Genomic DNA, 13,786 nt, shown 5'->3' with positions numbered 1-13,786 from the left:
TCATCCCTTTATTACCCACTTCCTTTTAGTAATAACGCAAATAATTTTTTTCCCCAAGTTTACAACGACAAATTATCTAAATTTCTGACAATTTAATCTCTTGATTTCGATAAAGAACGGTTAATAAAAATAAATCTTTAGTTAGTATATGCAATTTTCTAACAATAATTTATTAAGCATTTTGGATATTGTCTGCGTAGATATTGTATTCTTTCATTCGGACACAGACAGACAAACAAACATCATTTGTAGACTTTCTTGTCATCTGGTAAAAGTAACAGTTCAATATTGACACTATAGAAATCTATTAAAACTTATTCGCTTCTGTCGAAGCAACTTTTCTAAACATCTGAATCATTTTAGATTGATAACATTGTAGCTACTCTTTAATTAACGCGATTCTTTTACAACCCCTTATGATTTTTAGCAACGAACCTTTGTCTGTCTGTCAGTTAGTCCTTCCGTAACGCTATGGGGGAAATGCGATTTTCTCGACTGCAATTGATGATAGAAGTCAGAAGAGTAAAATTTTTGATGAAGATTCCCTGTATCAAAGAGCATCAATTATTTAATTAACTTTGTCCGCTAATATGTCGGTTATGTATGAATGACATAAAATTATTTTTTTTTATTAATATATCAGAAAGGTTTTATGATTTCTAAGAATTATTGAATATTTATCACATCTTCTCTATAATTCATTTTGTCTGTTTGCCCTTCATGGATTTTTGGTGTCTCGCTACTTATGTTGTCATCCTTGTAAAACTCCTGTTTCACCAAAATTAAAAGGGGAGCAGGAGATTGGGGGAGGAGGGGAAGGTATAAAATACCATCTTAAATATTGAGAACTATGAATGCTGCACTGCTTATGAACATAATTGTCTTAGTTAACTTAAGATTCTACCTAACAATAAATACAAAAGTCATAAAGAGCTTTATTTCTAAGTCTCACATATTCCTTTTAAACTATAAAAGGCTAAGGAAACACTAACCCTATTCTGGCAAAGAAATTCAAAGAATTTTGTCAACTCTTATCATTTAAAAAGAGCAACAAGGTTGCTGGTATTCTTGTAAAGTAGTTTAGTCACTAAACGAGGATAAATCTTGAATAGGAGCCGAGAAAATCACAAAAACGTAAAAATCTAGGAATCGATCTAGCCCCCCAATTGATTAATTAACAAATCGTAATGAAACTTGCAGAAAATATGTAAAACTTATTTAATCCCAGGAATTTGTAGTCGTCAATCTAATTATAGAGTGGCTTCGCTACTAAAAATTTGCAACATTTATCTATGTTTTTTTTTCTATTCAAACTTGTTCATTTGCAAATCTTATTTTTGCTAACGGAAACTTAAAATCCAAAATTGCAACTTTTGACTTAAATACATAAATATAAATATATTAAACAAGGATAAATGTGACTTTCAGTAGCGTAGCTAATTATTACAAGCTAAATAATTTAATATTTAATATAAGAACAGTAGATATTACACAGTAATTGAACTGATTCTTGACTAAATGGAATCAAATTATATTTGACATGGCTGCAGGGATCTAAAGGGATATGACAATGGCCGACAAATTGATGTACATCTCCAATGGCGATACACAAAATTACCCCTTCTGTAGATTAGAATTAGTAGTTAAAACATTTGAACACTCACATTATTGAACCAATCAATTAAAGGCCCCTAATTTGTTAAGTCAACAAAATAGAATTATAGTATAATAATTATAGGGACTAGTATAATAAACAGCCCATTGTCCCCTCTCTCTCTACGTCCTACATGGCTGACATATCTGTAACCATTTTTTTATACCATAATATGTCTACACCATTATGTTGTTATCAAAATAGAACAAAAGATGATGTTCACAGACAAACGGACCATCTAGTATAGAGTAGCTTTGCTACTGATGTTTATTTAGATATTTCATACTATGTATGATTAGTGTTTGATTAATTTTAAACAAGCACAGAAATGTTTATATAAGCTGAGCTACAATTCAAGAAATATTTGAATTGTTAAAGGAGTATTATAAAAGAATAAAATAAAGATAGAGAAAAAAATTGGGACAAAAATTTATAAATTGGTAGATTAACATAAATAAAAATAGATAACTAAGAATAAGAAATTTAGATAAATAAATAGAAGAAAAAATTGAAGATCAGAGATAATACAAAGTAGCCGAAAAAAGGCCAATTAAACTTTTTAATAAATTTATTTTTCTGTTAATTAAGAGAATCTACATAAAAAAAGTTTATGTAGTCATAATTGATAGTATTTAAATAACTAGCGTCTCCGCCCCTAGAAGCCTCTAGTGGCACTTTGAATGTTTTAAAAAATAATACTATACCTATCTATGTTTTTCTACGAAACCTAGCTATGTTGAGTAGGAGTCTCTATAAGTAATTTTTTTTATTTCTTCGTGATTTCCTCCCCCTCCCCCAAAATAGTTATAAACCTTCCCGGGACCTATGAGAAACTACCCTGTTAAGGAGAACCCGATCAGTTCAGCGGTTAGCGAGATCCTTCGGTACAACCAAACAGACAGAAAAACACACATTCTGTTACTTTATTATAAGGATGACAGAAAAACTGAAAAAGTATAGAGTGGATAAAATCAAAATATGCTGAAACTTTTTCTAAGCAGGCTCATTTTTGTACAGTAGCTGTTAGACGAAAAGAACCTAGTAAATAGAGTCGCTTCTCTACTTAACATAAATACATGCAAGTACATTCATAACTTATTTGTTTTAAAAATAAGCAGCCCAAAAATATAATTTAACTTTGAATAAATACAAACTTTAAAATTACACTAAAATTTCCATCATATTAAAAAATCCGCCCCCAAAAATCACACTTTTTTGTCATGTCTAACAATACAGAAAAATACTTGTTAGAGGCTATAGAAAAAGAGTGCAATTTACGCATAAAAAATACTTGATTAAAATTGTTAGAGGGGATATTAATGTACATATTTATTAGTTTTAGTAGAGGAAGAGATGTTAAAGGGAGAGTCAGAAATTGATTTTTGTATAATTAACTCCATTTTGCTGTACTGTTTTTATGTGAATTGTTTTAGGCTAGATTTTAAACAAGGATGACAACATTTGTAAGTTCCGAAGCACAAAATGCATGGATTTATAAACGGATAATCTGAGATAAAGTGTAGATAGATGTTCAGCGAAAATAAAAAAATGACCAGAGCTTTCTATATAAGTTGCATATACGTCTTTTGTACAGGGTGTTTCAATAGAAACGTTTTTTTTCAAATCTTAATTATGCATAGAAAATATAACAATTATATAAAATGCTTTAAATATTTGGAAAACCTATTCTGGGACATAAAAAGATTTTGAAGATTTACGGATTTCAGGTTGTGGAAAAAATGTTCACATTTTTAAAATTCAAATTGCGCGGCTTGTATTAATAGTAGAAAAACGTCATGCATATCGTTAGAATTGTCATAAACTCTAGTTTTTTGAAATATAAATATTATTGATGTGCTATTTGTAGTTTAGGAGCTACATTGAAGAATGTGAGAAAAAGGTTTTAAAGTTTTAAGAAAATTGGAACATTTTACCACGTAGCTCCTATACTATACATAGAACAGGAATGGTTCCTATATATCCAAGAACTAGAGGTTATGAAAATTCTAACGGTATGCATAACGTTTTTCTACTATTAATACAAGCCGCGCAATTTGAATTTTAAAAATGTGAACATTTTTTCCACAATCTTTAAATCTGTAAATCTTCAAAAATAAGGTCTTTGGAAAAACCGTTTTTTAAGGCATGATTTATTGAAAAAATCATTTTCAAATATTTGAAACATAAATGTCCCAGAATAGGTTTTCCAAATATATAAAGCATTTTATATAATGTTTTTATTTTTTATGCCTAATTAAGATTTGAAAAAAAACGTTTCTATTGAAACACCCTGTAGTATGACTGACAGACAGGCGAACTGACTAAGTAAAATATATAATAGATGCTCATTAGCTACCTATCTTGAATAGCAGTCGAGAAACTCACGTTTCCCACATTTCATAACTTATGGACGGATATTTGGAATTGCAGAGCATCGAAGCTGCTAAACAAGTTACCTTTCACAAAGGAAAGCCCCTAGAGGCTAGGAATGAATAAAAAAGTATATAACTTAGTAGCAAGTTTTTAGTTAGAGCAAAAGATCTCTGAAATAGCTGGGCCAATTTGGCTTATAAGGGAAGTTTTCTAAAGTTTTTAAAATAGTTTTAAAGCTATTGACAATTCCCCTCCCATTTCCTACAGAATACTATTTTTGTCTATCGTAACTTATTGGAACTGTACATCATTGTAACATCCCTTAAGATCCCTAAACAAGTGAAAATTAAACAGTTGTTAATAAATGAGTTGCCCATTAATATAATTTGAAATGACATGTGCATTATACGTGTGTCTAACATCACATGATTCAAATATATAAACACACATTATTAATATTTTTAGCATGCAGTAATCACATCTATACAGATACATTAATACACAGTTAAAGTTAAAACATAATTTTTTCTACTAAAAATTATAAAAGTTATTTGCTTTTTCCAATAAAAAATGTAAAGATAGAGGAAATATAAAGTTTTTGTTAAGTTGTATAGATAAAAGTAAGATTTATTTTGTAAAATTGGAATATTGAAGCGAACTGCTACTCTATAGTAAGGGTACGTCCTTACCTTCCTCCATTGTTAGTGCTTAAAAGATTAAATTTAGAGATACCCACAATACATTTAAAGTACAATTTATAAATCCTTTTCTTGTGTTTCAAGCCATTAAAGCCCCCTCTATTTTCAAAAATAATTAAAGGACTGACATTGATAACCAAAGTAGTATCAGTACTAAAAAGATGTTTTTGTATAATTTTTAGTGCCTTGCATCGTATTACAGACAATATCTAAGAAAAAGGAAAAAAACCCTGTAAAAATTATTTTTTTTCTTCCAAGTTCATATAATATTTAATATAATAAGTCATTTGTATAATACTTTCGGCTACGTCTCAAGAGGGGTCTAGTAGTAATTGAAGTGGAGGAGTCGACCCCCCAATTTCAATTTTACGTTATAAAAAATGAAGGGGTAATTTTTTTCCAGAGACGATTTTTCTTGGGAGGGCGGTGATAATCTTTCTTAAAATGATTATAAACATTCATATGACGTATAGGTAGATTCATTGTAAAGTTTTCACTTCTCTACATACACACAGATGGACATCCTGTTATTTTCATATTAGGGTAAAGAATAAATTCCAATAGATTAATCTCTAGCACCGAAATTTGTAAGCATTTTTGTTGACAATTTTAATTGCTAATAGTAGCTCATAAAAAATCCCCTCCCCGTATCGCTTTGAAACCGATTAATATTCGGTGGATTAGATTCGGTTCTGAGCCATACTGAAAAATTATTTCTAACATCGTATTATATCCATTTCTCTTCGAATATAAAAATGTAAAATCATAATATTAAAACAAGGTTCGTAAGACCATACCTTCGGCATCTCGGGGCTAACAAAACTTGTTTTACTCTTATAATTGTAAATTTTGATATCCGCGGAAAGCTGTCTATAATACAATGCGAGAAATAACTATTCTATTACAGGGCTGAAAGTGACGACAAGAAGATGGCAGGGGGCGGAGAACTGGGTGAAATAACACCATTATTAACTAGACCACAAAACAGACAACCAGCTACAAAAGCTTATTTTATCAGGAATTAATTCACTCTTCAATAATTTCCGAATAATAGAAATTCTGAAAGTTGTTTGGCATCTTAATTTTGGTAATGTGTTTTACCTGATTATGAACCAAGGCATTCCCCCCACTTTTACTCTACTGCACTGGGAGTTTTCTTTTACTCATACTCATTTAATTTAAAATAAGTGTTCAGAAATATTACGAATTCTGTTTTATATGTGGTATCCGCCTAGGATAAATGGCAGACACCCAGAGTTCGAAAAGACTACGGCAGTGTGACAGACGTGGACACCTTACTATAGAGAAGCTACGCTTCTCTAACAATCACTAAATAACAAACAGCATCTATTCAGTTGTTCCTTTATTGAAGGTCTAAGGGTTACTAAAGTTATATACAACAAACAATAGCTACACAGATAGGAATAAATAATCATAACATAAAAGCATTATAATACATATACAATAGTCAGTTTGGGCAATAATGATCCCCCATCCCTGGAAAGGGTGGGGGGAATTAACAATGCAGCTTAACCATAATAAAGCTTGTCAGATTCAATCATTAATTTTAGGCATAGGGAGGGGGTCGGCAGACCCCTTCCCCAGGACTCGGGGGAGGGCCTTTAACCCTTCCCCGAACCCCGGTCAGGGGTGCCATAGGCATGGCTCACGGTTGCCGAATACCACAACTCTCCCCTCGGAAGGCTGGGAGAGGGTCTCCCTACCAGACTTCCGACAGTGGTTGAGGCCTTCGGCCCGCTCCTTAGGGCTAAGATATATACAAATGATAATGATTCAATGGAATCCTAGTGGTGATTTTTCAGGGCTGATGGGCTCCCAACGTGGGATAGAAGGTAGAGGCTGGCTTCGGTTGGACACGTAGCTCGGTGCCGGCAGGTGTCAGGTTGGCGTGGGGCACAGCCGCTGCGGGGCCGGTCAGCAGCGGGGCATTCTGGTTGTTGTTGGCAGCGGCTGGGGCACTGGCTGCCAAGTTGACCGTCTGAGCGGCAGCCTGGCCTCCCGAGGGGCCGCGGGGTCTTCCAGAGGGCGGTCCAGGCCTGCCTGGGCGGTCATGCCCGCTATCGGTCGATTGCATGGACACCATTTCCTCGGCGGCTTCCCGGCCAATGGGAATGGCATCCCAGTCTACTGAAAAGTCCCGGGACTTGGCATGTGTGAGCCGGGCTCTGGCCAAGGCCTTCCTGTACAAGGTTGGATGGTACAGGAACACTTGTGACATCGCATTCATGGCGGCCCGTACACCTCCTTGTGCGGCTGCCAGGGAAATAATGGTCAGATCCCCCAGCAGTTTGAGGATCAACAACAGTAAGCACAGTATGGCTGCGCCATCTCCCCACTCATGAATAGCTTGTCTGAACCCAGCCCAGACATCCAGGGCGGCCTCTCCTTCCTCTGCCAGTCGGTCGATATTGTAGGACACGATCCCATGGTCTCCAGTGGCCGAACAGCTACCTTGCTGAACGCACGAGCCATAGGACAGGCCGGTCAGCATGGCGCTTTTATACGCTGGGAATGCTAGCAGCTGCTGCCAGTCGTTCAACTCAGCCTGTGAATACAAGCCTCCTGAACTAAAGTCATCCAAGGGTTCTGTCAGCAGCTGCTTGGGCGTATCCAGCGGGGGTGGCCTCTTCTTAGGTGCGGGGGTTAGTTCTATCCAGCCTTCCTCCGCGTGCACAGTCAGGGGGTAGGTGGAGGAGCAGGGAATCTTGGTGGCGTGGCCGCTATACACCCGTGTCACGGCGTCTACAAATCCTGTGGGTTCCACTGGTACTTTGTCCCAACATTCCTTGCTTTCACGGACAACGTATTTGTTGCGTTGGCAGGTAAGCTGGAGCAGGACATCTCCCCTCAGTACAGAGAACGTGCTCCCCTGGACACGCACCGGGTGGGCCGGGTCTAGTTGCTGGAGCTTCCAGCAGTTGGCCGCTACTTCTTCTGCCGCTGTGCTTTTCATGCGTGTCTCCAGGGTGAATCCAATGTAACCTGCATGTATCTGGGCCTGCAGGGGGACATCCACATCCCTGGCCGATACTCTGGGCAGCGCTGCCGCGGCCGGGTCAGCTGCCACGAACAATGCTGGGTGGTTGGTGGCATGGGTCTCAAAGTCGCAGTTCACTATTGAGGTGGGGTTGGTCATGTTGATGAAAAACTGGGCTTGATGGTCAACCAGGAACGCATCCATCACTAGGCTAGGCTGGAGGCTGCGGATCAGCCTCAAGGGGCAATCTCTCCCCAGGTGGTCCCACACGTAGGTTGCTTCCCCAGTGATGCAAGACAGCTCAGAATGGGGACATTCTAAGGCCAGGTGGTCAGATTGGGACTCCACCCGTCCATCCTCTACTACGTAGGTCTCTTCCTTGACCAGCAGCCGTCGTTCCTGGAGCACTAATTCATTGCGGTACAGCTGGCCCTCGAAGTGGACGTCCTCCCCTTCACAACCCACCCCCTCGGGGCTGTTGACAAGGGCGCCCACCATATCGAGGGTGAAGAACAGGGGATGGTTCAGCTGGAACGTCAGTGGCTGGGTCTTGCCTGGCAGCGTGTAGACTCGGTTCCTGGCCAGGTCTCGGCACGTTTCTGGATCGATCTTGGTTGGCCTCATGAGGGTGGGGACCGAGGTCACCTTGAGGTGACCCCATACCCCACACCTGAATGTCCACTGGGACACAGTGAGCTGACAACTGTATCCTGTTGTTTCCCTAATCTTGACTTGCTGCAGGACGTGTACTTCATGGCCCAGGGGCACCTCCTGGTGTAGCGGTTCCGTGCTACACATCTTTTCCTTATTGTAGGCTGTGACGTGGGTGGGGTTGGCGCAGTCCCACCCCACCAGGACGTAGCTGGTTGTAGGCCACACGGCTGCCAGCAGTAGTCCCCACAGGACCATCCACCAGTGTGAGAAGCTACCAGACAGCCATCTACCTCGCGCACGCGGCTGGGGATCTTCGGCTCGGATCACGGCTGCTTCTCGGGGCTGGACACGGCTGGGCTGCTCCTGGCTAGATACAAATTTCCATTGAGCGTTATCTTTGTGTGTCCGGGGCACCCCGATACCCTCCCCAATGACAGACTGGCAGGCGACTGGCGCTTGCCTGGGTGTCGGCTCCCCTAGCCCCAAGGGGTCCCTTCCCTTGTCCATGGCATGCCCAGTGGCATGGGGCTGAAGTGCGTGTGGCACAGGCTCGCCCTGACTCACGTCCCTCCCCTGCCCTAGGAACTCAGGTGCATGTGGCACAGGCAAGTCCTTATATCCCCAAATTTCAATCTCCCCATCCTCTGGTGCAGGGGGCACAGGCAAGGTTGGGGTTTTACAATAGTTTGGATACAACACATTTGTTAAATTTAACTTATCCCTCTCTCTACAGGCTGGTGGCGCTGGCTGACTGGGGGTGACGGGTGTCACCCCTTCCTCTGGGACTGCTGGCTCGTTCCAGGATCCAGGTATCTCGGTGGCGGCGACGGTTGTCGCCCCAGGCACCAGGTTGGAGGCTGGCTCGTTCCAGGATCCAGGTATCTCGGTGGCGGCGACGGTTGTCGCCTCAGGCACCAGGTTGGAGGCGCTGGATAGCACCCCCCAGTCATCGCAGGTGGCGGCACCGGGTGGCGCCCCATAAATCGACTCTGATGCGCTGGCTAGCGCCTCCTGCCTCTCTCGTTCAACGGCCGCCAGGGCCTCCCCGTACACCGTCTCAGTGACGCTGGGTAGCGCCCCTCCACTCTTGCTGGGTAGGCTCGGTCGGGCAGGCTCCATCATGTTTAGGCTAAAAGGCTGGGGCCTCAGAACTTCTGGCTCGGCGATGTTGTTGGGCTGCACAAACTCCGGCCCCAGGTGGTTGAGACTGAAGCCCAGGCCAACCCGGTTGGGTTCAGCCGCGCCTCCCAGTACGTTGATCCTAGCTGGAACGGTCCCAAACTGCGGCATTCCGTCGGCTCGGCCCGCTGCGTTGGGGGCGGCTGCTTGCTGCGGTGGTGCTGGGGGCGCGCTCCCTTCCATGTGGGCTACTCTGCTGGGCTTTCCTGGGGGAGCACCCTTGTCTGCGGTGCGCCTACGGCCGGCTACCTGGTCCCAGTCGGCTCTGCACTCGGCCGCCGTATGGCCAGCATAGTGGCAACGCTCGCACTTGGCAGGACGGTCACGGCGTGGCTGGGTGCGTCTCTCCTCCAGGCTGACTTCCATAGGCGTCGGGCAGTCTCGAGCTCGGTGGCCTTTCCCTTGGCAGCGGAAACAGCGGCCTGGAATCTTGTCATCTGGAGCGACCTTCCCCATCTGGTGGAGACCCGGAGCCAAGGCGCCAATCTCCATTGGCTCCGACTCGTCGTAATTGGGCAACTGGACGCTGGCTGATCCCGTGAGCCCGTCGGTGGCGTCCACTAGGCACACACCCTACTTCAGCTGCTTGGTAATCATTGTGACGGTGAACATGGCTCGCCTCGTGTACTCAGGTACAGAGGCGATCTCATGACTCATCATTTCACGTTTCACATTAGCGTTACGAATGCCACGATTTAATTCATCGATTAATAATTCGAGATCCTCATGGCTGTAGGCCTCCCTATACAAGGCACACTTTGTGGATATGTATGCTTGTATAGGTTCTGTCGAGTGTTGCCTGTAATCCCTGAAGGCTTGCTTCAAAGTCTGGGATTCAAAGGCGGGACGAAATAACATTTCACACTCGGCCTTGACCTGTTCGTATGTCAAGGCTTGGCCTGCCTCGCCAAACAGATGAGAAGCCATTTCCGCCGCTTGCCCTACCAGTGACAGTAAAAGGGCGTTGCGGCGGTTGAGGGTGTCATGGGGCGGCACGCGGTAAGCCGCCCATGACATCTCGAGTCTGCGGATGTGGGAACTCCAGGATTGCTTGGGCGGTCCTCTATACTCCGGCAGGTTACTCAGCATCAGCTTGCGGTACTCGGCTGGAGCCGGCTGGGGGTCATCCTGGAGCCATCCTTGGGCTTGGTCGCCTCCTGGCGCTTGCGGCTGCTCCATCGGGTCAACGGTTCAACGGCGGGACACAAAGTTATAAGGCAATATTATAAATGGTTTATCACTTGAGGCTTTCTAGCCTAACAGCCAACACTGTTTTATCACTAGGTTGGTAGTTTAGTTACAAAGATATAACTTAGCTGTACTTATCACTAGTTTTATTCTGAGGTTGTAGAGTAGGCTGGTAGGGGTAGATAGCTGTTGAGGGTCTGAACTGCTGTCAGGAACTGATTGGGTTTTCCTTTATCACACTATAGATAGGAGGGAGAAGCTTGTAATGCTTTATTTTCTAAAAATACCTCTGTTAGATGCTATGGAGTAGCTCCGCTCCTGTGTGTGTGTGTGTGTGCGTGAAATCTCCTTTCCTTGCAGCGCGCTTACGCACCGTCAAATCCGCGCACACAGGTAAAACGCGCACTTATCCCTCAACTCGCTCTCTCATTGGTCCGCTTTGTCCGTTGAATTTTATGATATTTCCCGAACTCCGTTGCGCGACCCATAAATGGCGCTCTGTTTTCCCGGTCGCTAGCTCCACACCGTGGGCGGACTTAGTCAAGTGTGGGTAGGAGGGGGGAAGCGCGTGAGGGGACGGGGTAAATCCGTCCGTTCCCCCTGTGAGGAAGGGGGGAGTGCTGTGGGTTTGAGGTAACTGTGTGATGAGGTAATGGTGCCCTTTCTCCTTAATCCTAGGCTTTATTGTTATGTCACCTTGATTGTATTTTCTTCAATGGAGAGTGGGCCCCTCCCTTTCCTCTGGAATAAGGGGTGTATTTTGTTGTGCTGGAGGCTTGGGTGGTTAGATTGTTTATCAAGGCATTGTTATATTACATCTAGATTCTATTTTTGGCCTTATCACAATACATAACAGATTTGCTTACCAAGCCTGTTCTATTTTTAGTTGTTATCACAATACACAACAAATCCAAGCCTGTTCTATTTTTAGTTTTATCACAATACACAACAAATTGTTTGCCAATCCTTGCTCATAAATCTATTGTTTAACCATCACACTAGGGTGGTAATCCCTACAATGTGATATAATATCTGTTTTTCTAGATGGGTGGCTGCGCTGTAGCCTCTCAGGATACTTGGAGTTGACGTAGTTTTCTCTGCTTTGGTACACTACACTCGTATGTTGGCTCGCAGCTCGCAGCTATGTGGCGTGTTTCAGCCTATCGGCGGCAGGGAATGTCCCGTCCTGCAGCGCCGTGTATCCGAATCCGGCTGATGGCGGCAGGGAATGTCCCGTCCTGCTAGCGCCGCTGGTTCGGATCCTGCTATCTCTTGCAGTAAATGTTGGCCTATTTTCAGCCGTTTGCACTTATTTGGCTTGTTTCAGCCAGTCCGCAGGCCTGTTTCAGCCCTTTGAGCGCTCAATTCTCCGTTAGATGTCGGCGCTTCTCGCGGTTCTCCGTCAAGTTTCGCTGTTTCACTTCCACAACTGCCGGATGCAGAGTTAGACCTTGCTATCCAGGGTGGGTAATTCAGGTTGCTTGTGTCAGTTTTGCCAGTTTCACTGCTGGGAGTACCTTAGCCTCAGCTGCGCGTCTGCTCTACACTTGTGGTTTGCCGTAATCTCACACAGCTGTCACCAAAAGTTGTGGTATCCGCCTAGGATAAATGGCAGACACCCAGAGTTCGAAAAGACTACGGCAGTGTGACAGACGTGGACACCTTACTATAGAGAAGCTACGCTTCTCTAACAATCACTAAATAACAAACAGCATCTATTCAGTTGTTCCTTTATTGAAGGTCTAAGGGTTACAAAAGTTATATACAACAAACAATAGCTACACAGATAGGAATAAATAATCATAACATAAAAGCATTATAATACATATACAATAGTCAGTTTGGGCAATAATGATCCCCCATCCCTGGAAAGGGTGGGGGGAATTAACAATGCAGCTTAACCATAATAAAGCTTGTCAGATTCAATCATTAATTTTAGGCATAGGGAGGGGGTCGGCAGACCCCTTCCCCAGGACTCGGGGAAGGGCCTTTGGCCCTTCCCCGAACCCCGGTCAGGGGTGCCATAGGCATGGCTCACGGTTGCCGAATACCACATATAAAAGTGAATAAATTAACCAGAACAATAATACCTTTCCTGTTGTTACAAATGTCAGTTGGTCTCTGTGCTTCGTTACAGGTAAAATTTTTGTATTTATTATTCCATAAGTCGAATTTTTAGTGTGTAAGCTACTCTTTAATTTACTTTGCCTGTCTGTTCATTATTCGGTCCATATCGCTATGCGGAAAATATATTTTTCTCGGATATTATTTAAGATAGACAACTTTGGTTAAGATTCAATTTGCCAATGAGCGTCTGATACAAAATTTGTTCTGTCGGTCAGTCCATCGGCCATACTCCAAAATAAAAAACTACTCCATCTTTATAAAGGCTCCGTAATTATGAGATACTATTTATCTGAGAATATTTTCTTAAACTAATGTTGTTCGTTTAGCCATCCTAAATTTTTCGTGTCTTTTTATGTTGTCTATTATATCTTTGTTTACATTAAAAGTTGTTTTCGATTTTTTTCCAGTACTTGTTTTGCAATTATTGGACGTTATCATCCTTGCTGAGAATTCTTTTCCTTATTTCTTATCATGATCAACAAAATCTAACAAATAAACAACAAATTTAAGAATTCGTACTTTATTTCTTTTATAATCCAAGCAAACAACAAATTTAAATATTACAACTGTATACTTTTTGTTCTAAAAAGAGTACATCAACAACTAGTATGAGTATGTATTTTTTATCCTTAATTTTATTAAATTAAAAGGATACATGAGCAATAAAACAGATTCTAATGTTATTCTTAATATTTTAGGCCACTTTTTATCCTATATAAACAGTATATTTCTATATGCAGTTTATTTACTTAACAATAAAGAAAACAATAAAAAATGATGAAAAATTGAAATTCTTAATGTTTTAGGCCACTTTTTATCCGATAGAAGCAGAGAGTAAAGGTGCTACAGCTTCTCAGTTTGGAGCTGTCTTTGGTATCATTCATCTTTCTCTTTTCATTTTTGGTAAGTGCATTA

The 13,786-nt window shown here is 42.0% G+C and overlaps 1 protein-coding gene across 3 annotated transcripts in view; it reads left to right on the top strand.

Annotated features, from left to right (window-relative positions):
* LOC145328623 (MFS-type transporter SLC18B1-like) overlaps positions 1–13,786 on the top strand; it is a 40,382-nt gene that overhangs the window by 13,023 nt on the left and 13,573 nt on the right. For 2 of the 3 annotated variants that reach the window (XM_080172380.1, XM_080172381.1), the window contains exons 2-4: positions 5,633–5,743; positions 12,824–12,881; positions 13,678–13,774. In XM_080172380.1, coding sequence (XP_080028506.1) covers positions 5,633–5,743; positions 12,824–12,881; positions 13,678–13,774 — 266 coding nt within the window. Of the gene's footprint in view, positions 1–4,490; positions 4,648–5,632; positions 5,744–12,823; positions 12,882–13,677; positions 13,775–13,786 lie in introns of those variants that run through there. The other variant, XM_080172382.1, reaches the window with a different exon arrangement.

The sequence above is a fragment of the Acartia tonsa genome, chromosome 9 (genome assembly GCF_053477335.1).
Source record: "Acartia tonsa isolate MP-2025a chromosome 9, ASM5347733v1, whole genome shotgun sequence".
NCBI lineage: Eukaryota > Metazoa > Arthropoda > Copepoda > Calanoida > Acartiidae > Acartia > Acartia tonsa.
The sequence above is the reverse complement of the archived record's forward strand: the minus strand, read 5'-3'. Positions and strand labels throughout refer to the sequence as shown.